Consider the following 23643-nt stretch of genomic DNA (forward strand, 5'->3'; position numbering starts at 1 on the left):
AGATTCTGAATTCAGTGATTCTGCTGATATGTCAGATGGAAACACTAGCCGACCCTCCTCACCTGAATCCATTTCATCCATCAATGAGTTCAGTTGGTTATTGCCTGATTCACCAGTTCCTGAATTTATGAGAATTTTAACTTCTTGTTTTATGGATCCTACTTCCTATGATAGATCCCCCTCCCCTGTGTCTTTGTCATCAGACTCTGAGTTTGTAGCCTTACCAGTTGAATGTTGGACTGATGATAACCCCAGACCTCTGAGCCCTGCAAGCCTTGAATCTGAGAAGAAATTTTGTGTTGATGATGAGCTCCATTCAGAGGGTTCACCCCACACATGGGGTGAAACATTTTCCGTGCAACCAGAACAGTCTTTATCATTTCCTCAGACAAAGTCAGCGACTGTGTCATCATCACTCATTACATCTCCTAAAGAACATTGCCCTCATCTGCAACAAATGACAGAATCCAAGTCAAAATTCTGGATATGCAAAGAAGAAATGTTCCACAGTTCAAAAGCAGATGAAGATCCCAGAGAATACTTGTCTCCAAAACCATCAACAGCTAAAGATGCAAAACAAAAGGAAACAAAGACCCAACAAAAAAGTGGTGAAGAACTACAGAGCAAACCACCCCATCATAGGGTAAGACATAGAGCATGATAATGCACCAATAACCTTTTGATAACACACTACTTTTAACTCAGGACATGTCGGGCTAATGCTATAGGAACAGAGGCCTTTGATACTTTGAAGGAGTTTTGGATCTTTTTGCATTGTTTATAATATTACTAACCTCTGGGTCATTTTTGTGAGAGAATGAAATACTGCAACATTTTCTTACACCAGGATGACCAAGTCCAGGTCTGGAGAACTAATATTCTTTAACTTAAATAAATCCCCTCTCCATCAAACCTGAACCAAATGACTGAATCACTATTTGGTTCAGCAATGAGTCTTTCCTTTGCTTCAGATGTGTTAGAGAAAGGATGCATCTAAAAGTTGCAAATCCTCAAGGACTGGACTTGGGCACCCCCAGCTTAGATATACATTATGTTGGTCTAAGTGACTGCTGGGTGATGGAAACAATACAAGTTTAATGTAAATTGTGCAGTGGCACTAATGAGTTAAAATGCTCATGTCTTTCAGAGGTTCACATAACCTCTGTGCAGATATAATAAATTTACATAAATAATTTCATTCCAGGTTCCCCCAGACTTTCGAACATTTGATACCCAGAGCAACCAGTTTCCTGTCACAGCAGCAACAAATGGTGGCAGTAAAACTACAGAGCTGTTCTTTGATGATAAGCCAATCACATCAGATCCCATACTCCCACCTGACCAGACTTCATACAAAACACATCAAACTGTTCCTCCTGTACTGTCTGTGCATGAGAAAGCTTCAAGTTTAAAGTCCCATGTGTCCAGAGAGAATCCAGACACATGGGACATTATGCAAGTTCAATCCAGAGAACCTTTTTCAGCCAAGTCAGATGAGTTTTTGGTACCAACTGATTATAAGACTATATTTTCCAGTCAACATGCGCTGGGAGTTTCTGAAGCATTCTCTGATGATTTGAGTCCAGTGTCTCCGGTGTTTAGTGGTCCCAGCTCAGCACAATTTGCCTCTCAAGATACCGTCAGCGAAGAGTCAAAAGTCACCGAAGACTTTACATTTTCTCTAGGCTTTAGGAGAGTCTGCTCTGAATTCGAGAAAACAGCATTGGAATTTGAATCAAACACTACAACCAACCGACAGAAGAAATCAAGTGAGGTTGCAGAGTCTCCACGTCCATCAGATTCAGAGCAGGAATTCTTTGACTGCCAACAAGACTTTTTTGAATCGGAAGATGTGATGCCAGAAGATGAGATAACTTATTTTTCTGAGCACTCTTCAATAAGCCCAAGAAGTAGTTCAGATATGGGCATACTGAAAGTCTGCCCTGAGCACACCACTCAACATCTCCTTCAAGTAGAACCTAAAAGGCAACGGTCTTCTGGCAGTGAAAGTCTTGATGAATTTGATTATGATTTACATGTTTCACGGGAGTGTGCTGCAGAGGGCGGCTTTCCCATTTGTGAGCAGCTGCTATCTAGAGATCGAGCTGGGTTTTACAATGATGATGACTTCCTGGGAATGGTAAGAGGATGCGCATGAGCACAATGCTGCACTGGTTTCTGACTTACCTAATTTCAGACAGATCGCATACAAGATGTAGAAAAAAAAACCTAGATCAATTTTATGAAACTGATGTGCACGAGAGCATAAATTTAAAAGGCAAAGATGTTTCGGCTGTGAAGAAGTATTTGCAGTTGTTCACTTTGATGCACAGTTGAGATTAACAAGCTGCTCTGAAGAGTTCTACTACATACATCACTGCATCAATTGGTGTGTGCATGTTGTTATCCCTCTTAGTGTCAAAAATTTCTTTCTTTCTACATTTCTTTCTCCCATTTCAATTCATCATCCTGAGCAGTAGATAAGCTGGCTCTTATTGCTGCATGTTTGTTTTAGTTGAACATTGTTGCTTTATTGTGCCTTCTCTTCATCTCACATTACTTTTGTGTACATTTTGAATTTATTTCCCCTGATCCATACATATGCATTTAGCAAGGACAGAAGATGAGTGTGAGGTTAAGAGAAAAGCCTAAGCATGGGTTGCTTGAAGCAGTTTGTTGTAGTACTACTGCAGAAAACATGACATTCACTCCATGCTGGTTGTGTGCTGTCTCCAGGAGATAGCAGAGGAGCTAGGAGCACTGTCCTCTGATAGCTCAGAGGAGGAGGTGCTGACCACCAGAGTGGTCCGACGCAGAATAATCATTCAGGTAATATAAAAAGATGATGCAACACCACAAAGAGGTGGAGTGGGTGGTCGGGTTTCACAGGTTCTTACAGGTTTTATATAGTAAAACTGAACTTTCTAGATAAAACATTTATTGTAACAATAACTAGTACAACAATCCAGACACAACAATCTTTTAAAATATAAAAATGTTTTCAGTGAGTGTAAGCTCACTGAAAACCATATTAGTGTTCATAACCATACTCTCATAATTTCTCAGTTTAAAGAATGAACAGTTTTCCACTCACTAAAGATGCAATTAAAATGCAACGACTGATGAGAGCTGGTTACCAATAAAACCAAGGGTTTGTTTTATTGTCCATAAACCAATTTCAAATAACTACTGAATAACTAAAGCAGATTAACATTTTTTTCGCTACCAAGAAAAAAAATGACCACATGAATAATAACTTAAAGAAAAATTAATGATCAGGAAATTAACCACCAAACTTGAGATCCAATAGCTTTTTTTCCTTTTTTTACCCATCCAGAGGTCTTTTGTGGACTTTAGTGTCTCTTATATGAAAGTAGGCTGACAGGAAACGGGGAAGGAGACATGCGGCAAACATTGTCAGGTCCGGGAGCTGAACCCGCGACAGCAGCGTCGTGGACTCAAGACCTCCAAACATGGGTCATGCTATCCCCTATCATGCTATCCCCTTCGCCACCGCGGCACGCCCCCAATTGTTGTTTTAATTTTCATAGAAACTACATGAGTCTGACAGCCTTGCCTCAACCCAGGCGGGACAAGATCATCTTAGATAGATTGGCACCAATGGTATTCTGCAACTGATTTGTTTCTGCAGGCTGATATCCTGCCAGACATTCCACCACAGACTGTGACTGAAGAGAAGTACACAGATGAGCATGGCAACATGGTAGTGAAGAAGGTAAGAAATACAAGACATTAACAGACGATCCAAACAGTCGGGTACTGACCCTCTCACCGTAATTGTCCATTTGCATTCATCATCACCAGATCACGCGGAAGGTGATTCGTAAATGTATGTCTCCGGATGGGTCAGAAACACAGGAAGTGAGCATTGAAGGCTCCCACCAGGAGATGGTGAAGATAGAGGAAGGAGATTCTGTGTCCAGTGTGGCAAAGAGAACCGTGCTTCACAGCAAGGGAGAGCAGAAAGAGGTGGGTCCCATTTCCCAGGCCTAGATCTGCTGTTGGAATCAGACCCTTACATACACCAAATAAAACGACGTATTTTTCTGAAATTAAATCAGATTAAACTTTAAACTTTACAAACTTTTTTGTTCAAAAGAACTTTTTTTTTTTAAGTTGCTAAATACCGATCCACCTACAAATTATCTATCCACCTTATTCCTGGGAGGCGTACTGGGGAAACCATTGTGGGTTTTCCTTCCGGCGCCCAGTGGAAGTAGATCTATTTCATTGTAATTTGTAGGATTTTTTGCCAGTCTATTTTCATGATAGAAGTTACATCTTTCTTTTCGGTTAGAATACAATATTTAGTTAAACTTATTCTCTTGTTCACACATCTATCTATTATTAACACAATTAATCATGATGGCATCTATTTCATGAAGTATATTTCCCCAGGGACAAAACAGGCCCACACCATGATGAAAAACAGTGTGAAAAGCAGACGTGTGTTGACTGGTTCCTCTCTGGACTTTTATTTTGAGGAATCAAAATGCTCCATGCTCAAAGACAACGAGAAATGAGAATCTGTTGCAAGACTTCAAAATGTCTCTTCACAGACACTCTCCATCCAATCTGACTGACTTTAGACTGAAGGATGTCCAATAATGTCAGCCTGTAGATGTTAAAAGGTTGGTAGAAACAAACCCTAAAAGAGCTTCAGCCAAAGGTGTTTCTACAAAGTGTTGACAAAATATTTCTTAGATTTTTACATAGGAAATGTACTGACAGTAAGGTTTCATTTTTGTTTAATAGTCATAATGGTGGCCAATTTAAAATTCAATGAAATAATGAATATGCAGCACCAATTCACAGCAAATATTATCTTAAGGTACAGAAGGCATTAAAGATTGTGGGTGTGGCTTAACAAAATGCAAAAATCTTTTTGGGGAATGAACAGGATTGCACTCTTTTAAGTTAAGTTCCCAGCTGTGTGTCCCACAGAAATTCAATCTATTACTGTGTTTAACTATCACATGTGGAAGTTCCCCAATTGTTCCTTGCTGTGTTTTTGTTCTGCCTCCAGCTGACCTTTTCCGAACCCCTGGCTCTGGGTGCCACCACAGCATCAGAGTTTGAGGCGGAACCTGTTCAGGGTCGAAAAGTCAGCAGAGTTGTCAAGACGACCGTGGTGAGGGGTGAGAGGATGGAGAAGCAGAGAGGAGACCCCTTGTTGTCTGCAGACCTCCCCTCAGCCCAGGAGGACTTTGAGAAGGTCAGCGTGTCTGAATGGAAAAGTTGAGATTCTGATCTGCTTGTTTTCTTATCTGTTCAAGGTGTGATGTGCTTCAGTTACTTTTTGCTGAGCAGCAGTTTCTCTACCTGATGTGTCTCCTCTCCCTCACTCTTCCCCTCCAGGCTTTGAGTTATGCTGGAGGTTTTGGCAAAGTGCTGCTGCCTCATGTGGTAGAGAAGGAGATGGTACAGGAGGACGGTTCTGTGGTTAAAAGGTTGGGCTATGTGCAATACTGTGAAGACAAGCTGTTAGTCACAGCCATGGTGTGACTACCTTTTCTTATCTCCAGTGCTTAAACTTTGCAAAGAGTAACGTTTTGGCTCTTGATCTTACCATTTGTTCTAGTTTTGAACTAACTGATTGCTGTTGGGGCAAGATACAAATTCTATGAAAAACTAAACTACTTCTAGGCACATTTTAAAGGTTTTGCTGTAAATCTGTTGTTCTGTCAGAGCTTCTACTGAGGAGGTGTGTTACTGCATACTGACAAAATCAATCTATTTTGAAGAGAGCAGAAATCATAATATTTAAATGTGGCAAATATGGAGAGTATTTATATTTGGTCTACTTGTTCAAGATTGACAAATAATTCTGCTCCTCAAAGCAGGAAAGCAGGATTTGTTCCAAGCTTGGTTTGATTTGAGTGGAGAGCTTTCCAAAGGAGCACTTAGTCGTCAGAGCCTTAAGATTCTTAAAAGATTCTTTGACCATGGGGTCAACAAGGTACCTTTAGGAGTGGATAACATTTTCTTTGAGATCCAGAAGACACTTGATGTTATGGGGTTGTTGTGGTTGACACGTATCTTCAGTGTTACAAGCAGGACTGCTATGGCAGACAAGATTGATGGTCACAATTTGTAATAATCCCACAGGAAAATAAATGTAATTCAAACTGTTAAAGTTTCATCAAGAAGTTGTTATACATGTGGATGACTATTGCAAGGATGTCCTGTTAAGGTGTATCCAAGGAATCTTCAGAGGTTCCAGCACAAAACCAGATCAAAGCTGACTCAACAATTCTGTTCATGTTGTTCATGGAACGGATCTTAAAATGCAAGTTGTGGAGAGGAATTTAGGAAATTTATCTCCTGAACCTTCTCCAGTCATGGCTGTGTCATCAATACATAATCTTTGTGGTTGAAGTTGGGTTTTATGGTTTGCTGTTGGGGCAAAATTTGGGTTCATAAGAGCACATGATTGGATGACTTCAGTCAATCAATCCATCAGTATTGATCCCAAAGGGAAATGAACCAGAAAAATGTCTTCTTCATTTCAGCATGAAAATCAGCAATGCTCTGTATATGATGGGACTTTAGTTCCATTAAAAATTATATAGCAATGAATTATGGTGTTTTTATCTATATTAGAAACATAAAATAGCTTTGGAATATATAACCAATCGCTCAGTAAATTCCTCCTATGTGTGTATCAAGGCTTATGACAAGGACATTGACATTGACACTGACATTTTAGAAAATGACCTGTCAGCAGTGATGTCTATACTCCAACTCCTTCCTTTAGTCTCCATGGTAACCAATGAGAGGTAATGTGCAGCATGTCTAGTGCAGTAATTACTGCACTGGTTTTTAAATTAGATGTTCATCACAGGCAGTGGCAGTACTTCCACTAACTTTTCATTTACCGCTTTTTCCAACTTTCAGAATGTTTGGCGCACTTACTTTTTACCAAATTAATCTTTCTGGTTGATTTCTTAAGCACTAATTTACTTGGCTCTTTTGGAAATGATCAGTTGAATAAAGTTTCTTGGACTGAATTCAAAGAAACTTTGTGATAATTTATGACCGTCTAAAGTGAAATGTAGTGAAGGGTTCAACAGAAACAGTTTAACGGAGACCTGATGTTAAAACCTTTCAGCACACCAACTGAACAAATCTGTGAAATTTTAATTATCGACTCAAGAATTCTTCAAACAGTTAGACATTTACTGTGATTTGCAAATGTATTCATACCCCCTTGAACTTTTCAATTTTTTGTCAAGCCATGGCTGTGTCACAATAAGTTTTTATACCTTATGTAAAAACTGTTTACCCAACAGTTTAGCTACCTGTCCTACTTTATTTAAAACAGGAGTTGTACAGGAATAAAAGAACAAAATAAAACTAACAAGCTCTAAAAATAAATTCAATGTCAAAGGATATGTAAATTATAATATCAAAATTAGAATGATGAAAATAAGTATTTGAAAACCCTGCAACTTTGCAAGTTCTCCCACTAAGAAATCGGGAAGGGGTTTGAAATTTCCATCTTAGGTGGAATTTCACTGTGAGAGACATAATCTAAAAAAATCCAGAAATCACAATGTTTGATTTTTAAAAATAATTTATTTGCGTTACTACTGCAAATACATATTTGAACACCTGTGAAAAGCAATATTAATATTTTCTACAGTAGCCTCCGTTTGCAATTATAGAGGTAATTGTAAACAATTTCAAACAAACAAACCAACAGCTTTAGTTTCACCAAGTTAGCACTGCACACTGCAGCAGAGAGTTTGGCCCATTCTTCCACTCAGATCTTCTCTAGCTCAGGCTCTGGCCACTCCAGAACCTTGATATGGAGCCACTCTTTGGTTATCCTGGCTGTATTCTTTGGGTCATTGCCATGTTGGAAGATCCAGCCATGGTTAGTGGAGCTAATGTTTAGGATTAGTGGTAGCAGTCAAGATTAGTACTGGATGGATTGATGGCAAGAGTAGTTGGGTAGGGTTAGGGGGTGCAGAGTCCTGCAGGGTCCTCCAGAGTCGTGCAGGGTCCTCCAGAGTCGTGCAGGGTCCTCCAGAGTCGTGCAGGGTCCTGCAGGGTCCTCCAGAGTCGTGCAGGGTCCTGCAGGGTCCTCCAGAGTCGTGCAGGGTCCTGCAGGGTCCTCCAGAGTCGTGCAGGGTCCTCCAGAGTCGTGCAGGGTCCTGCAGGGTCCTCCAGAGTCGTGCAGGGTCCTGCAGGGTCCTCCAGAGTCGTGCAGGGTCCTGCAGGGTCCTCCAGAGTCGTGCAGGGTCCTGCAGGGTCCTCCAGAGTAAAGCTTTATACCACTTCGTACTTTAGGGTTAACACAACTAACGTTTTAGCTTGTGGTGTCACCACTGATCGCAGGATGAATGGTATCAGATTAATCAAGTGAACTTTTTAGTTTTGTTGGAAATTAGAATTCTGGAAACCAAAAATGTACCAACCTCAAATGATAGAATCAAGATTGTTGGGGATTTGAACTCACGTCTATGTTTGGTTTATGTAATTATTAATAATTGTAATCAATAAGTTCTTGTCAATTAAATTATCAATAAAATTAAATATTCTTTAGTTTTTAACTTATGAACTCTCATGAAGGAATGAATTGAGATCAGCAGAAGAAACTTCACACGACAAGGAATGATCATTTCTTAAGAGTCTGATGATTTATTAACACAATACTGAATCAGGGAAATAACATGTTGCTCTTTTTCCCTCCAGGTCTGTCAGTAATGATGTGTGTTCATATGTTCTGACCTGATCTGACGGTCAGTGTCACTCCTCTTCCTGCAGAAGCCAGATGTATAAGTCACGCACCCAGAAGAGGACCGTAGTGAGGGATGCCCAGGGGAAGCATGTACACCTGGAACGTCTGGACGACACCCCGGACGCTCTGCAACCCGATGCCCTGCAGCAGCACTTGCACCACCTGCTCCAAAGGTACTGTGAGGATGACCAGGAGGAGGAGGAAGACAAGAAAGAGGAAGAGGAGCAGGAGAGCCATGACTGAGCAGCTACTTCCACTGAACTCTTACTACATCTTCCACCGAAACCTTTGGTGATGTTGTTTCTCACAGCCAGATGTTTCTCCTCTCCAGTTGTTTGTTTGTAGATTTCAGAACAGGATTTGTGCTTTAACAATTTTTTCCCCCTATTTACTCTGATTTTGACCAAAGAAAGCACCTCTCAAAGTTTTAGATTTCATAATGTTCAGTGCATTGTTGTTCAAGGGAACTTCTTGCACCTCATTCATGGGCCTCTTCTTCAAGAACACTTGTAAAGAAATATACATAAAGAAGATGAAAGGAATCTAGATGTGGCTGGACAGAAAATCAACAAATTGTTAAAACATTTAATACAGCATGAAAACCTGCTGTACATTTACTGATATAGCTGGAGAAATTACACCTAACATGGAAAATGATGTGCGTGTATTTCAGAGCCAAACCTATATATGATCATAGCTTTTATCTTCATCATGCATCAATGATTTCAGTTTGAGTCCAGTGTGTCACATTGTAGTGTTGTAGAGCCTCCTGTGGCATGTGACTGTAAATAGTGTGTTTATTGAAAAAGAAAGTAGTGATGAGGAATGTGTCAATGCACCTGGAGCTCCTCTCCCCACCCCTTGGTTCTACTTTGTTCTTCAAACTGGAATTCCCAACTTTTAACAGCAAAAGTCTAAGTCACATTTGCTGGTCAATATATTAACTCATATTTCTCTGAAGACAAGTTTATGAAGAAACTTCTGAATGGAACTGACTTTGAAAAAGACTTGTTGAAGGGTGGGTTATGTGAGGAGGTAATCAGTAGTCATTCCTACATGTGTTTTATTAGCCTGGCCATCACTTTTGTATGCAGTTCCACTTGATTCTTATTTCCCTTCAGTACTCAGTCATTGAGTTTCATTTCTCACATAGATTTTCTACCAGGCCAACAGCGAACAGCAGAAATAGTGAACAATGACAGTGATTTTTCTGTACTGTTTTAGAATTGTAGTCTATCTGTAGTTTTAGCAATGGCAGCGGAGGAAGAGAAAGAAGCTTTCAAATATCAAATTAACATTAAGAGCAGCATCATTTAGATCAGCTCTTCTCTCTTCACAGTGGAGGATCGTTGTTCACAGCACAGGCAAGTTCTGGTATAGAACTGACACATAGCAGTTGGGTAAAATTTAAAACTTCAACACAGTCCATGCCTCCAGGAAGCTATCGTTTCTCAATAGCCAGCCAAGAGCCTCTGAATGAAGCAAAGTGTAGTACAAGTGACTGGTTTTTTAGCAGGATATTTATCAATTTATCAACATGAGTTTACTTAGAAAGACAAATTAACCAAAGCAAATAGTTGACAGCAAAGCAGATTTCAACTTCAAGGTCCTGGTGTTCCTCTCAGTTTCTGCAAACTCAAGCTGCTTAAACCTCAGACAAGCATATGCCCCATTTCACACTATTTTTAAGAATTTCTCCTCTTCAGCTTTTTTGGAAAGGAATTGGAAGAACATAAGATAAAAGGAAAGAGATTTATCACCACAACAGTGGGTTAGGGTCTTTAAAACTAGCTTTGTTGTTTTTGTCTTCTGATTAACATCTGCTTCTTTATCTGCTGTGTATTTGGCGCCACCCTCTGCCTGGGAGCATTACAGGGACCCTGCGACAAAATGTGTGTTATACATTATGTTGAAGTTGACAGCAGAGCTTTGAATCGGGTTCTCTGACTAGGCAACACTGTAGTAATTATAAAATGTGATCCATTTCACTGTTTTTTGTTGCTGCTTGCAAAACTGGATGCAGATGCATTTCTATATGAAATAGTTACAAGTGGCTTCTATTAATCTGCCTGATCAATCTCTATATAATCAGGGTACAGGTGGAAGCAGAGGGACGAATGGGGCTACATGTTAGGTTGACTAAATCTGTCTTATTTAGCTAAATAAGACCGATTATTATTCATTCTGAAGCTGATGTAAAGAAGACCAACTAAATTCAAAACTGTTCTTCTGATTGTCCTGAAACAGCCTTTGTGAAGGACGTGAGGTTACGAGGCACTGTTGTTACCACTGTTCACTCAGAAACCAGCTGAAGTCCAGGCTCTTTCCAGAACTCCTGCATGTCATCACAAATGTTTCCTTTCTTATTTATTCCCATCATTTTTAGACCTGCAGCGCCTCGAGCTGACAGTGTGTGTTTGGTTGTGTGTTTGAAAGGGTTCAAAATCTGAATGTAAATACTGAAAATTGACATGGTGTGTTTCTTGTGCTCTGGCCATTTGGTTTTGTTGACCAGACTGATTAGGTGCAGTTATCACTTCATGTTTTACTTTGCCACTGAACGGCAGAACAAAACCTGTGGTGTCCACAGCAGTCAATGAATTTGATAGAAGCATCTTGTTTCCATGGTGATCTCAATATATCCATATTAACATTGCAAGTATCTATGCGGGCATGTATGACTGAATTATTCTTAAAATCAATGCACCTGAAACATCAAAAGGCATAGCAGCTGCAGTGTGTACATGGCAAAACAATAAACTGTACATGTGCCCAACAGGAAGTGATGTCATTATTTTTAAACACCAGGATGCAGGTCTTTATAGAAAGAAATTTACTTCTTTAAATTTTATCCCAAGTAATGGATAAAAGTACTAGAAAGGTCTAAATTATATTTTGTTTCTAATTGAGGAGAATTCAACTTAAATTGACATATTTTCATATTCTAAGACTGGAAGCCTGACCTGCCAAAACACGAGGGTGTTTTTAATCCCAAAAGTCAATACAGATAAAAACAATATTTAATCTGCAGCTAAATATTTAACTCTAAGCCAAATAACTACCGCAAAGGTTTGAGGCCACTTTAGCAAGTGTATTTGCATATTAGTTAAATATTCACTTTGAAGCTAAGCATTTAGCTTCATTATAATTAGATTGGTACAGCTCAGAGCTAAATATCTAAATAAATAGCCAACTCTTCAGTCATATTTTCACCATCTTAATATGTTTTTTAAGATGGTGAAAATATGACTTAGAAAAATAAACTAGTTTCCACTCTGATAGGTTAATTATTGTAGTTGACTTTTGATTGTGTGACTTTACACTATTGCTGGGTTTCAGATGATGTCACCCAATGCAAATGGAGGGCAAGAATGCCCAAAGTCTGAGTCATGTACAGTTGCTCCAACTGTTCTTATAGATAAACGTTATTTTTGTGTTTCGAAGGCAGTTGGTCACAAAAGAGTTAATTTTAAAAACCTACAAAAGACAGCGAGAAAAGTGAATCAACAATCTGCAGAAACTAACGATGCCACAGTTTGCAGCAACCACCTTTTAACAGTTAACCATCACATCGTTTAAATTATATTTTAGGATATTTTATATTTATTTTGGATATTTTTGGATAGTTACTTAGAAGGAAAAGCATTCATATGTATAATATATTAGTTTTATGCCTCAGCTTGGTAATCTGCAGAGTGCTAATGTTGTTAGCAGCTAGCTCAGTGCCGAGTCCCAGACAGAAAATATGTTTATTCAGTGCAAAAAACCAAAAAGCTAAATAAATTAAATATAACCTACATAGCATACAGTCAGTTTTTTTTTGTTTGTTTGTTTTATTGGCTCTAGTGGCCTTTATTTGATAGTTAATTGACAGGAAAATGGGTAATGAGAGAGAGGGAAGACATGCGGCTAAGGTCACCAGGCCGGGAATTTAACCCGCGACGAGGACCAAGGCCTCCTTATGTGTGCTCGGCTTAACCCCTGCACCACCACAGCACATCCCAAGCTGGTTGGTTTCTGACATGGGATTTCTGTAGATCGCTGTGAAATGTTGGACCTGACTCCAACATCAACTACATATAACTCCAGCATGAATTTGGGTTTACAGGAGCTAAATAGATTATTTACCAGGAAATCCATGCTCATACAAGTAACATGGATTAGTTCATTGTTAGAGTAGCATAGACTACTTACTTAAAATAGCACAACTCACTAGGCAGAAACTAGTCAACAGCCACTTAATGTCTCTTTCGATCCTAAATGGTTGACCCAACCTGAAACTATAATTTTATTCTCCAGGCTTTTGAAAACTTTCCCCCGGCTCATCATATAATATGAGGTCTGCAGCTCCAGATAGTTCGTTATGTGGATCGTCTCAATACCTGGTAAATCCTCAAGATTATAAGTCTTTTTTTACCAAGATAATATGGATCATATCCTAAATATACACATATTTTTACGCAATACCTCATCTGTGCCAGCCCATTTATGGTATTATTGTACTCGCTGTGATCCATTTTGCTCTGTTTTGAACTGAAGAAATCCACTTCCGGACCTCCATCTGAATTTCACACGTCATCCGAGTCAAGAGTCTGAAACCCAGCTACATCTGCAGGTAAATACAAACACTAAAATTGATTTAAAAAATGCACATTTGGTCTAAATGACATTTTATTTATTTTTCCTTAATGTACATTAGGCTTGGCCCATCAGTATATTGTACAAAGCATGACGTGATTATACCAAATAACTCCGTGAAGTTGTATAGACAAAAAAAGAAAAATCCAAACATGAAGAAAATGATCCAAGGCCCTGAACATCTCACAGTTTGAGCCCATTTCCCTTTAATCACCACAATGACAAGAATTAAGCATAATGAGAGCACTGGTGCTGATACCCATTTCCTATTAAATGAATAACTAAATGATGAGTGAAGACCTGAACCAAAAGTTGTCATGTACTTTGGACCAGGTGCTGAGGAACGTTGGCAAGCAGCTACGGTAAAGGAGGGAATCAGAAAAAACGGAGCCTAAAAGAGGAAGTTATCAAGAGGAACAAGCATCAATATCACATTATAAAATGTAACAAATTTGAACAGAAAACAATTTTCATCAAGAGCTACTCATTATATGAGAATATGTAAGACTCTAGAAACTCCATGTCGGCTTACATTCTCACAGAACAGGTTCCCTCTACACCTGCAGAGGTGGTGGCAGGTGAAGCAGACAAAATATCAGGTTTTACTTGACTTTCCTTTTAGACAAACATCTAATACACGTGGTGGCACTAGAAACCAGAGAGCTGAATGGATTTTCACTTTAAGGAAGGATGAGCATAACAGATGGCAGTACTGAAAGATACATGAGCAAATAGGAAGTACAGTGTGCGACATTTTGGTCATTGTGCCTCAGTGACACATAATATATGAATACATGGAATGCTAAAAAAATGATTAGGTTTCCCATCTTAACAGCCTATAAAATGACCAGGCAGCACCTGTTAAAACGACAGATCTAAAAGAGGTGAAACCAAAGCCCAGGTAATAAACACACTACTGATAGAAACAGCACACATTCTCACTCCAAAATCAGAAATCCCTCGATTGACTTCTGTTGACTTTTCAACATGAGTGCAGCAGCAGCTACAATATGTAAACAACACACTGAGGGCGGAGCTATAGCAAAGGAGAGCAGGGATTGGCTTTGGGATGTTGTGTCCACAAGATGGGTGGGGTTTGGTCAGCTGTCTTGCTGGAGGCTGTTTGTGGTCCAAGAATGTCACCTCAACTGCAACACAGGTCACATGACCGTTAGATAAAACATGGTTTCACTTGATTCGTCACCATATGGTTTCCATACTTGGTGGGAACGGTGAGTGAGCCAGAGCGGTGGAAGTGGATGTTCTGCCACTTGCTATCACGGCGGTGCCAGATGCGGGTCTCCTCGGACTGCATGGTGCGCGGCATGCCGTTGCTGTCAATGTACTGTGTGAGGCGGATGTAGGCGATGCAGGCCGCCTCGTCCCCGATCAGGTGGACGTGGGGGTTCAGCAAGATGGTGTGGATGGGCAGTTTCCCCTTAGACAGAGCTACAGAGAACAAAAGTAAACCAACAGAAAAACCTGAGAAGACCAATGAACATACAGGCAATCTTAATCTTTGAGCAGAGATGTGATAAAATGGAGATCTGAGATTGGACAAAATGCAAGGTAGACCTTTTACCAGAAAATTTGAAAATGCAAACATGAAAATCCAGTCTTCAGCCCGACGCTGAGCTCCAAGTAACCAGGTAACAAAGGCTACAGAAGCTGCAGTAGCCAAAACACTTCAGAAGCTACTGTATCTCAGATACACTAATTCTGTGAAATTCAGTCCAGTCCAGACTGTAAACCAGTTGATCTTTATTCTATTTATGGCGGTTCAGCCATGTTTACCTTCACTTTTACAACTTGAATAAGTTGGTCAGGCCAGAAAATTAGCATATCATATAAAGTTCATTTTCCAGAGCAGGATTTTTATACCTATATTGCCATGAGTGATGTGATATGTGCCACAGTGCACATTTAGTGGGCTCTGACCATACAGTTATACAGAAATATTTGTCTTGTGGCATCAGCATGAATGGTAAAAATACTCTGAGCAAGGAAAACAATATAGCTATTGAATAATTTAAGGTGTATGAATACTTTTTAAACAAAACAGTATGCAATCACACATTAGCAGTATATTCACTCACCGGCCACTTTATTAGGTACACCTGTCCAACTGCTCATTAACACAAATGTTGAATCAGCCAATCGCATGGCAGCACCTCAATGCATTTAGGCATGTAGACATGGCCAAGATGATCTGCTGCAGTTTAAACTGAGTGTCAGAATGGGGAAGAAAGGTGATTTAAGTGACTTTGAACATGGCATGGTTGTTGGTGCCAGACAGGCTGGTCTGAGTATTTCAGAAACTGCTCATCTACTGGAATTTTCACGCACAACCATCTCTAGGGTTTACAGAGGATGGTCCAAAAAAGAGAAAATATCCAGTAAGTGGCAGTTCTGTGGGCGCAAATGCCTTGTTGATGCCAGAGGTCAGAGGAGAATGGCCAGACTGGTTCGAGCTGATAGAACGGCAACAGTAGCTCAAATAGCCACTCGTTACAACCAAGGTATGCAGAAGAGCATCTCTGACTCTTGTCAGCTAAGAACAGGAAATTGAGGCTACAATTCGCGCAGGCACACCAAAATTGGACAATAAAAGATTGGGAAAACTTTACCTGGTCTGAAGAGCCTAAATTTCTGCTGCATCATTCGGATGGTAGGGTCAGAATTTGGTGTCAACAACAAGAAAGCATGGATCCATCCTGCCTTGTTCAGGCTGGTGGTGGTGCAATGAGGTGGAGAATATTTTCCTGTCACACTTTGGGCCCATTAATACCAATTCAGCATCGTGTCAACGCCACAGCCTACCTAAGTATTGTTGCTGACCATGTCCATTCCTTTATGACCACAGTGTACTCATCTTCTGATGTCTACTTCCAGCAGGATAACACACCATGTTATAAATCACAAATCATCTCATCTGGTTTCTTCAACATGACAATGAGTTCACTGAACTCGAATGGCCTCCACAGTTACCAGATCTCAATCCAATAGAAAACCTTTGGGATGTGGTGGAACAACAGATTTTTATCATGGATGTGCTGCTGACAAATCTGCAACAACTGCATGATGCTATCGTGTCAACATGGACCAGAGTCTGAGGAATGTTTCCAGTACCTTGTTGGATTTAAGCCATGAAGGATTAACTTAAGGCAGTTCTGAAGGGGTCCAACAGGGTAGTAGTAAGGTGTACCTGATAAAGTGGCCAGACCGTGCAAAAACTTGAGTTGTGAAAAGGTTACTGAAAGATTTTTCAGATATTCTTTGAACACCTGAAATGTATTCAAAGATATACACATTAGCAGCTATGGAGGTCTTAAAACTGTTTCCATTATGCATATTAATGTATATGATAAGGTATACTTGTTGTTTGAACTATTAAAATAGGCAGTCATAGGAGTTTATAGAGGGGGTCTCACATATTAACAGATTTTAGCTATTTGCAGACAGTTATTGTCCCCAACAACTGGCCACAAATGCCAGGCGTCTACTGTACATCTGGACCTAAACAATAAAATAAGTATAGAAAAATATAAGCTACAATGCAGACTCTTATTTATTTTGAACAGACAATAAAAAGTAAAAACAGAAAAATATAAGAAATAATCATGCCAACTGACATGCAATTTTACAGAATTTGTTTGAAACAGAGCAGGCATAAGATGCAAGAATTTATGATTTCCTGCCCCTCTCATCAACATAAAAACATTTAAATCTCCCAATACCAGAAAACCTCTGAACTACTTATTATATGAGTAACAAGAAAAAAAAGAGTATATTACCAATGAGTGTTACCAATTACCAATGTGCGTGTGTGTGTGTGTGTGTGTATTTTTGAATTGGCTTTCCAACAAGAAACCTTGAACCCAGAATTTTCCAAAAATCTTTACCATTTTCAAAATAGAAGCGGTGAAACTCTGTGCCTTCGACCAGGTTTCCCAAAGCCTCAGGTTCAAATGATGTGAGACCAGGGTCACAAATCTTCCTGAAACAGAACACCAGACAATCACATTAGAGAAAGTTACAGCAACATGTAGAGACGTATGAAGCCAGCTGAACTCACGTGTAGGCCTCAAAGTCTCCATTGTTGATGGCCTCAATCAGCTGCTCTGTCACTTTGATGATCTCCTGCTTACGGGCTGCAAAAGACACACTCAAGAAAGTTAGTGTTTGTTGTAAACTGTGAACTGAAACACAAGTCAGAATTTTGAGCTTTATGAGAGCAATGATCCAACATTACAGGATGATCATGTTCAGGAAGGGAAGCTCACATTGGCTCACACACAGAGAGGAATGAATTAGAGGCTGGTTGAAGGTGAAGGCGATAGAACTCAATACAATATCAACATTACCTTTCATGCTAAAGAGGTAAGCTAGGAGACAATGAATGCAAATAGTAAGTAGTGCATCCTTCACACAGAAACCTTTTGTACCTTGGACAGCTTCAGTATCGTTTCCTACTAACTGAACACTGACACTCTGCTGGCCGGCCACATGTCCAAGAATGGTCACCAAGACCAGGATACCACCTACTGATGACTGACGCATGCTTCTACTGAAAAGGTCCAAAAACAAGCCGCTCCGCTATCAGAGAACAGCCAACACTAAGGCAGGGGAAGCGTCCTGCAGCAAACACGACTGTTTATGACACTGCTCAAATACTGTCCCTCCCCTCATGGACTTTACTTTGCAAATAAAGACACTGCAGATAAGGTTGCTGATGCACCTCCAGCTTAAAAAAACAGCTCATTACAAACCTATAAGCCTTGAACATTTAGACAGATGAAGACATTATGAGTTGTGTGAAGAAGAGCTGTTTCCCAGTGAGAGGGTGGGCAATATGAAAGTATGTAACTTTTATAAAACATATATTTTACATATTTGTCACTGACCAATCTGTTTGGAGAAATGCATCGCTCCCGACCAAAATCCACCAATCAGAGGCAGGATTAGGCTCTTAACCCCGAAACTGAAACTCGTATGCTAAAGGCAGAAAAGCAACTTCCCTTTACAGGAAAACTGTTTATCTGCTGTGATTAGCATTCACTACAGGTTCTGCTGTATCATAGCAGACAGGAAGTGGAGAGGGGCAGCGGCGAGCAAACAGGCCGGATTTATATAACTAAGACCCACCTCAAGACTGATTGGTTGTTTCAAGTTAGTACTGGGAGCACTGGTAGAAGAGCCCAATTTTTTATACAGATTATCAGTCTTGTATACTGTCACTGCCTAGTGACAGTTTCAAAAAATATGTAAAACAAAAAACAACTGTATGTAACTGTTTTGTAAAAGTTACATACTGCATCTTCAACATTTTATCAAAATATCTTGTGGTGGTGATTAGAATTTGTTTTGTGTAACTATTCACTAATATTGGTGTTATAGAAACATAGTTGGGTGATAATAATAAATCACCTGTACTAATTGAATCAGCGCGTCCTAATTACAATGTTTAAGTGACAATAGAAAACGTAAAGTAGGAGGAGTGGTCAATGCAATACTTCAGGATTCGCTAAACTGTGAAAAATGTCCTAAAAGTGCTTTAAGGTCTTTTTGACTCTTGAGCAACAGGGAATTGAGATAAAAACACATAAACAAGCCCTGACATTATACAAAACCCCAACATATGTAGGACATTTCTTTACTGGCTTCAATGAGCTTTTATCTCTTAATCTTATATGCATTGATTATTACTGTTAAATAATTGTACAATATAGATGTCAACATCCATGTTGATGAGCCCGAAGACTTCTATGATATTCTTGATAATTTTGGTCTAATTCAGCATGTTTAATAAACGACACACAATCAAGGACACACACTGGACCTGATCATCAGTAAGGGTGTGAATATTTCCAATGTCTCTGTCTGATCAGTTCTGTTCTCTTTGATAAAGTCCATTGACTCACTCGGCAAAACAGCTACTGTCAGAAAATGTTCTTTAACAGACAACAGAGCAGAAACTTTTAATCACATCTCCTCTCTCACTTCGCCTTATAGATGTAACCGTACAAATTTCAGCCATTTGCTAATGAAAACTTTTAAAATATAATATAGACATGTAAGCACTATAAATATTTCTTCCAATGCTGAAAAATGTGCGGGTAATTCCACAGATAATTATTGGTATTTGTAAAGTGGAAACATTAAACTGTGAGCCATCAACTGGAAATCATCTTTTATATATCATACTGCATGAGACCATGACAACACATGGACAGGCAGACTGTGGTCTTAGTAATACATTTATTAGATTAGTTAAAGGATTTTGAGAAAAAGATTCATTTTGTAATCAGCTGTTGTATCCATGTTGTTTTCAATGCATTACCTTTTGCAGCTGAAACTATACAAAATCTGTCATTAGATGTTCAAATCTGTTTTTGAAAAGTTTCTGAATTATTATATTTTATATTGCATTTTTCAATAGAGCTTTGCTCTATTTAGCAATTGCTCTAAAGGTTGCATGTTTTGAACATGCTCATGTTCAAAACATGAACATGAGTGTTTCATGTGTTTTCTTCAGAATTTCTGCATTAGGCTGGTAAATGTGTCATTACCAACTCTAACCAGTAGATGGCACTGTCCCCGAATTTATGCACTAATTTAGATCAGCAAAGTGTGACTTTATTGAGATCTGACACACTCAAAAGACTTTCAACTCCAAAATCCCATTTGATTGTTACATCAGTATAAAGCAATTAAAACATCCATGTGCACTGAAAGCAGATCCACAGCAGTTATCCACCTTATTATACTCTTATACTTATACTCTACAGCAGGGGTGTCAAAGTCAAATGGACGGAGGGCCAAATAAAAAATTTAGCTACAAGCCGAGGGCCGGACTGATCGAATGGTCATTGAGATTTTTTTAAATGACGCATCTGGTCTAGTGCAGCGGACCGGCCCAAGCCTTCGTAAATTTCCTGCGGACCGGGGGGGGGGGTGCGTTTTTTCAGACGGGGTGCCGGCTTGCTGCGGGCCGGTTCTAATAATAAATCAAGATCATCCCAGGAGCCGTAGAAAATCTTCTCGCGGGCCGGATGTGGCCCGCGGGCCTTGACTCTGACATATGTGCTCTACAGCGGCGGTTTTCAAAGTGTGAGGCGCGCCTCCCCTGGGGGGCGCCAGAGCACTTTAGGGGAGGCGCGGTGCGAGGGAAAAAGTAAACCGGAAAAGCTATCTGCTTGCTGTCTACTGATGTGAGAGAAACGTCTTTTATGCACACGATCAACTATGTGGATTTAGGAGAAAGTTGGTACTGTGGGGTGCGCGTGTGGAGCGGGGATCAGTGGAAATGTTTCCCACCTTAGAGGATGTTTTGGCCAGTGATGTCAGTAACGTTACTGACGTCGGACCACTTTCTTCAGTAACCAGTAATCTAACGCGTTGCTATTTCAAATCCAGTAGTCAGACTACAGTTACTTATCAAAATAATTTTTGTGTTACTGTGTTACTATCTTCTTTTGTTATTTAATCGTATTTCCTCTACTCGTCTTGTCGAGTGACCGACGTCTCTATGCAACAGAAATGTAAACAATGGAGGGAGATGCGCATTTTGTTGGTGGAAAAACTGGAACTATTTTCAGTTTCTGTCGCCAAGTCCGATTATTATAAGCGGCTTTGGGCTTCATCTTTTAAAAGTCGCTTGCAAGTTTAATGAGCGGCGGGTTGCGCCTTTTTGGGCTCGTTTTTGAACGTGAAGTTACTCATTTGGGCTTGGAAATAAGCAGAGACTCATAATAAATCCCAGAATTTGTCCGTCATTAAGGTAGTTTTATTCAGTCTCTCCCTGTTCATCATTTCCCGGATGATCCGTCCCGCTGTGTCTTTGTTAATGTCAAGTTAATTTATTACCTCTGAATGACGTTGAGCTTCGCGTTGCGCTCCAGAAAACTGCAAACATCGAGACTAATATGAACAGCGCAATAAACGTGAAAACAGCCACGAATAAACGTGTCCGTAGTTGGCAATAGTTATAATGGCAAGTTAGCACCGTTATAATTATTAATATTACGGTAAGTGTCGCAGCCATCTGAGCTGTGGAGCTGCAGGAGGAGCTCTGTGCGCTGCGACATCAAACTCAGGGGCGTAACGCAGAATCTGGAGGCTGGGGGGAGGGGGACTTTAAAATCCTTCTTAGAGTTTTCCAGACAACAGTGGACCACACAAATTACTCATGTTTTTTATTTTTTGTACAATCTCCTCTTCAGTTCAACCTTATCAGTGGAGACACATTGTTGATGTTACCATTATAAAATAACTTACAATTAAGTATTGGCAAAGCTCAATGTGATTTTCACAGGAGGCAGAGCGTTGTTGTTAGCAGCTGCTGAAAGTAACTAAAAAGTTACTTTTAGTGTAACTTAGTTACTTTCCAAGTCAAGTAATCAGTAATATAACTAAGTTACTTTTTCAAGGAGTAATCAGTAGTCCGATTAAAGTTACTTTTTCAAAGTAACTATGCCATCACTGGTTTTGGCCAGAGCGGGGGCTGAAGGCGGAGTTTTTACAACTCCACCCCCCCTCCGCGGGGGGGGGGGGGGAGGCGCAGCAGGCATTGGGCTCCTTGGAGGGGGGCTCACCCTTTCATACTTTGAAAACCCCTGCTCTACAGGGTATTAAATCTGATATGATTTAATACCCTGCAAATAAACAGTTAAGATCAAAAACACATTCAGTGTTTGGATCATTCTTAGCTCAACAGATGTGCCAATGCTGTTAAAGATCTATTCTTTGAGTAAATATTTATCGACAATCTGTTTATAAAGGACATGACAAAGCTGGTAATTTTAATCAAATATATCAAGTTGGGGCACCACCTGATCATCAGAAATTATTAGCTAAACAGCTCTTGGTCTGTATCAGTTATTGTTTGATGAATGGCTGCCTGGTGAGGTGCGGCATTGTAGAGCAACTGGTATGTGTTCAAACAACCAGGTCACAATACAAAGCAAAAATGAAAATAAGATATTTAATTTTTTGTTCATTAATTACCTGGTCTCAGACAGATGGATGCCATGGTGATGTGACATTTGAAAATAGCAGCTAAGCTAATAACCCCAAAAGACACAACCGTTGTGGAACATCTTAGTAACCGTTCAGCTAGAGCTTAAGCTATGTGGCAAACAGAAAAAAAGCAGGTGTCCTTTTCCTTCCACATTGGCTGAGTTTATATCGACATTTTTTTTAAGTACTGTGGTGGAAAATTACTACAAGTTAACATCTGCTGATCATGTTGTATTAAATGCTTATGAACTCTCACCTAAAGATCTATTTGGGTTACATGTACAAAGTGGGAAGTTGTTTTCAACAGCCTCATCAGAACCAGACTGTCTCTCCCCTTGTTTTTTTATTTCTTATCCTTGGTATAAAACTCATGTGTTTCTCTGCCTGGCACAACTTTTCATCACTGATTGTCCTACAAGATCTCTGTATTGTGTACAATAATGAATACACCTGATTGAGTGATTTCACCTGACAGTGCTTGGTAAAATAAATTTTTCCCACAACAATACATCATGAAGTATAATGTTAGAGAAGACTGATGAAAATAGCAAAAGTTTAAAATAACTTATTCAATTTTGCAAAAAAGGTTTTTCGCTCATTTGAGGTGATTTTGGGTTTTCTGACAGAGTTAACGTCCTAAAGGGGGATGGAAACCCATTGGCAGAGTAAGTTCTGACAACAAACGGGCCCATTGACCGTAGGCACTGTGCCTTACCAGGGGCACCAAACTCATGAAAAGTCTAAATCTGCGAGTCCAGCCCAATTCATTGTTTTTTTTCTTTTCTGCAACATTTTTGCATACAACTTGTACAACAGTTAGAAGAAAAAATTGCTAATGATGCAGTACTTGGCACACTGTCAGAAAATTCCAAAACAATGCACCAAAGTGTGTGGTTGACATGAAAGACGATATAAAAAGGTTCAACAGTTGAGGATAATTTTGTATCATGAAGTGGTTAAACTTGATTAGACATCCAATTGTTGAAATTAGTAGTTTATCTGAATAATTGCTGATCTTCTTCTTTAAAGCCAATGGATAAGAAACCATATTATTTTTGTACTTTTCTCTACTTACTTACACTTGGAAAATATCTAGAGCAGTGTCCAGGGTTTATTCAAGGATTCAAGGTTCTTTTATTGTCATACCACCTTTGCTTGTTTGTGATACAAAATTTATAGGACCTTAATAGGACCCCGGACATCATGTAGGTTTCTTGATT

At 39.6% G+C, this 23643-nt stretch overlaps 2 protein-coding genes across 26 annotated transcripts in view; one reads left to right on the forward strand and one right to left on the reverse strand.

Moving 5' to 3' along the window:
- ank2b (ankyrin 2b, neuronal) overlaps nucleotides 1–11543 on the forward strand; it is a 174834-nt gene extending 163291 nt beyond the window's left edge. For all 18 annotated transcript variants that reach the window (XM_044097114.1, XM_044097110.1, XM_044097109.1 and 15 more), the window contains 6 exons: nucleotides 2737–2829; nucleotides 3653–3736; nucleotides 3826–3990; nucleotides 5048–5236; nucleotides 5380–5471; nucleotides 8794–11543. In XM_044097114.1, coding sequence (XP_043953049.1) covers nucleotides 2737–2829; nucleotides 3653–3736; nucleotides 3826–3990; nucleotides 5048–5236; nucleotides 5380–5471; nucleotides 8794–9010 — 840 coding nt within the window. In that variant the 3' untranslated portion in view covers nucleotides 9011–11543. The remainder of the gene's footprint in view (nucleotides 1–2736; nucleotides 2830–3652; nucleotides 3737–3825; nucleotides 3991–5047; nucleotides 5237–5379; nucleotides 5472–8793) is intronic.
- Nucleotides 11544–13543: 2000 nt separating this feature from the next.
- The window catches only part of camk2d1 (calcium/calmodulin-dependent protein kinase (CaM kinase) II delta 1), a 113814-nt gene continuing 103714 nt past the window's right edge, over nucleotides 13544–23643 (reverse strand). For all 8 annotated transcript variants that reach the window (XM_044097132.1, XM_044097131.1, XM_044097129.1 and 5 more), the window contains 4 exons: nucleotides 17481–17556; nucleotides 17308–17402; nucleotides 14626–14854; nucleotides 13544–14553 (listed from right to left, as the gene is read on the reverse strand). In XM_044097132.1, coding sequence (XP_043953067.1) covers nucleotides 14550–14553; nucleotides 14626–14854; nucleotides 17308–17402; nucleotides 17481–17556 — 404 coding nt within the window. In that variant the 3' untranslated portion in view covers nucleotides 13544–14549. The remainder of the gene's footprint in view (nucleotides 14554–14625; nucleotides 14855–17307; nucleotides 17403–17480; nucleotides 17557–23643) is intronic.

Source organism: Gambusia affinis, linkage group LG18 (assembly GCF_019740435.1).
Source record: "Gambusia affinis linkage group LG18, SWU_Gaff_1.0, whole genome shotgun sequence".
In the NCBI taxonomy this organism is placed as follows: Eukaryota; Metazoa; Chordata; class Actinopteri; order Cyprinodontiformes; family Poeciliidae; genus Gambusia; species Gambusia affinis.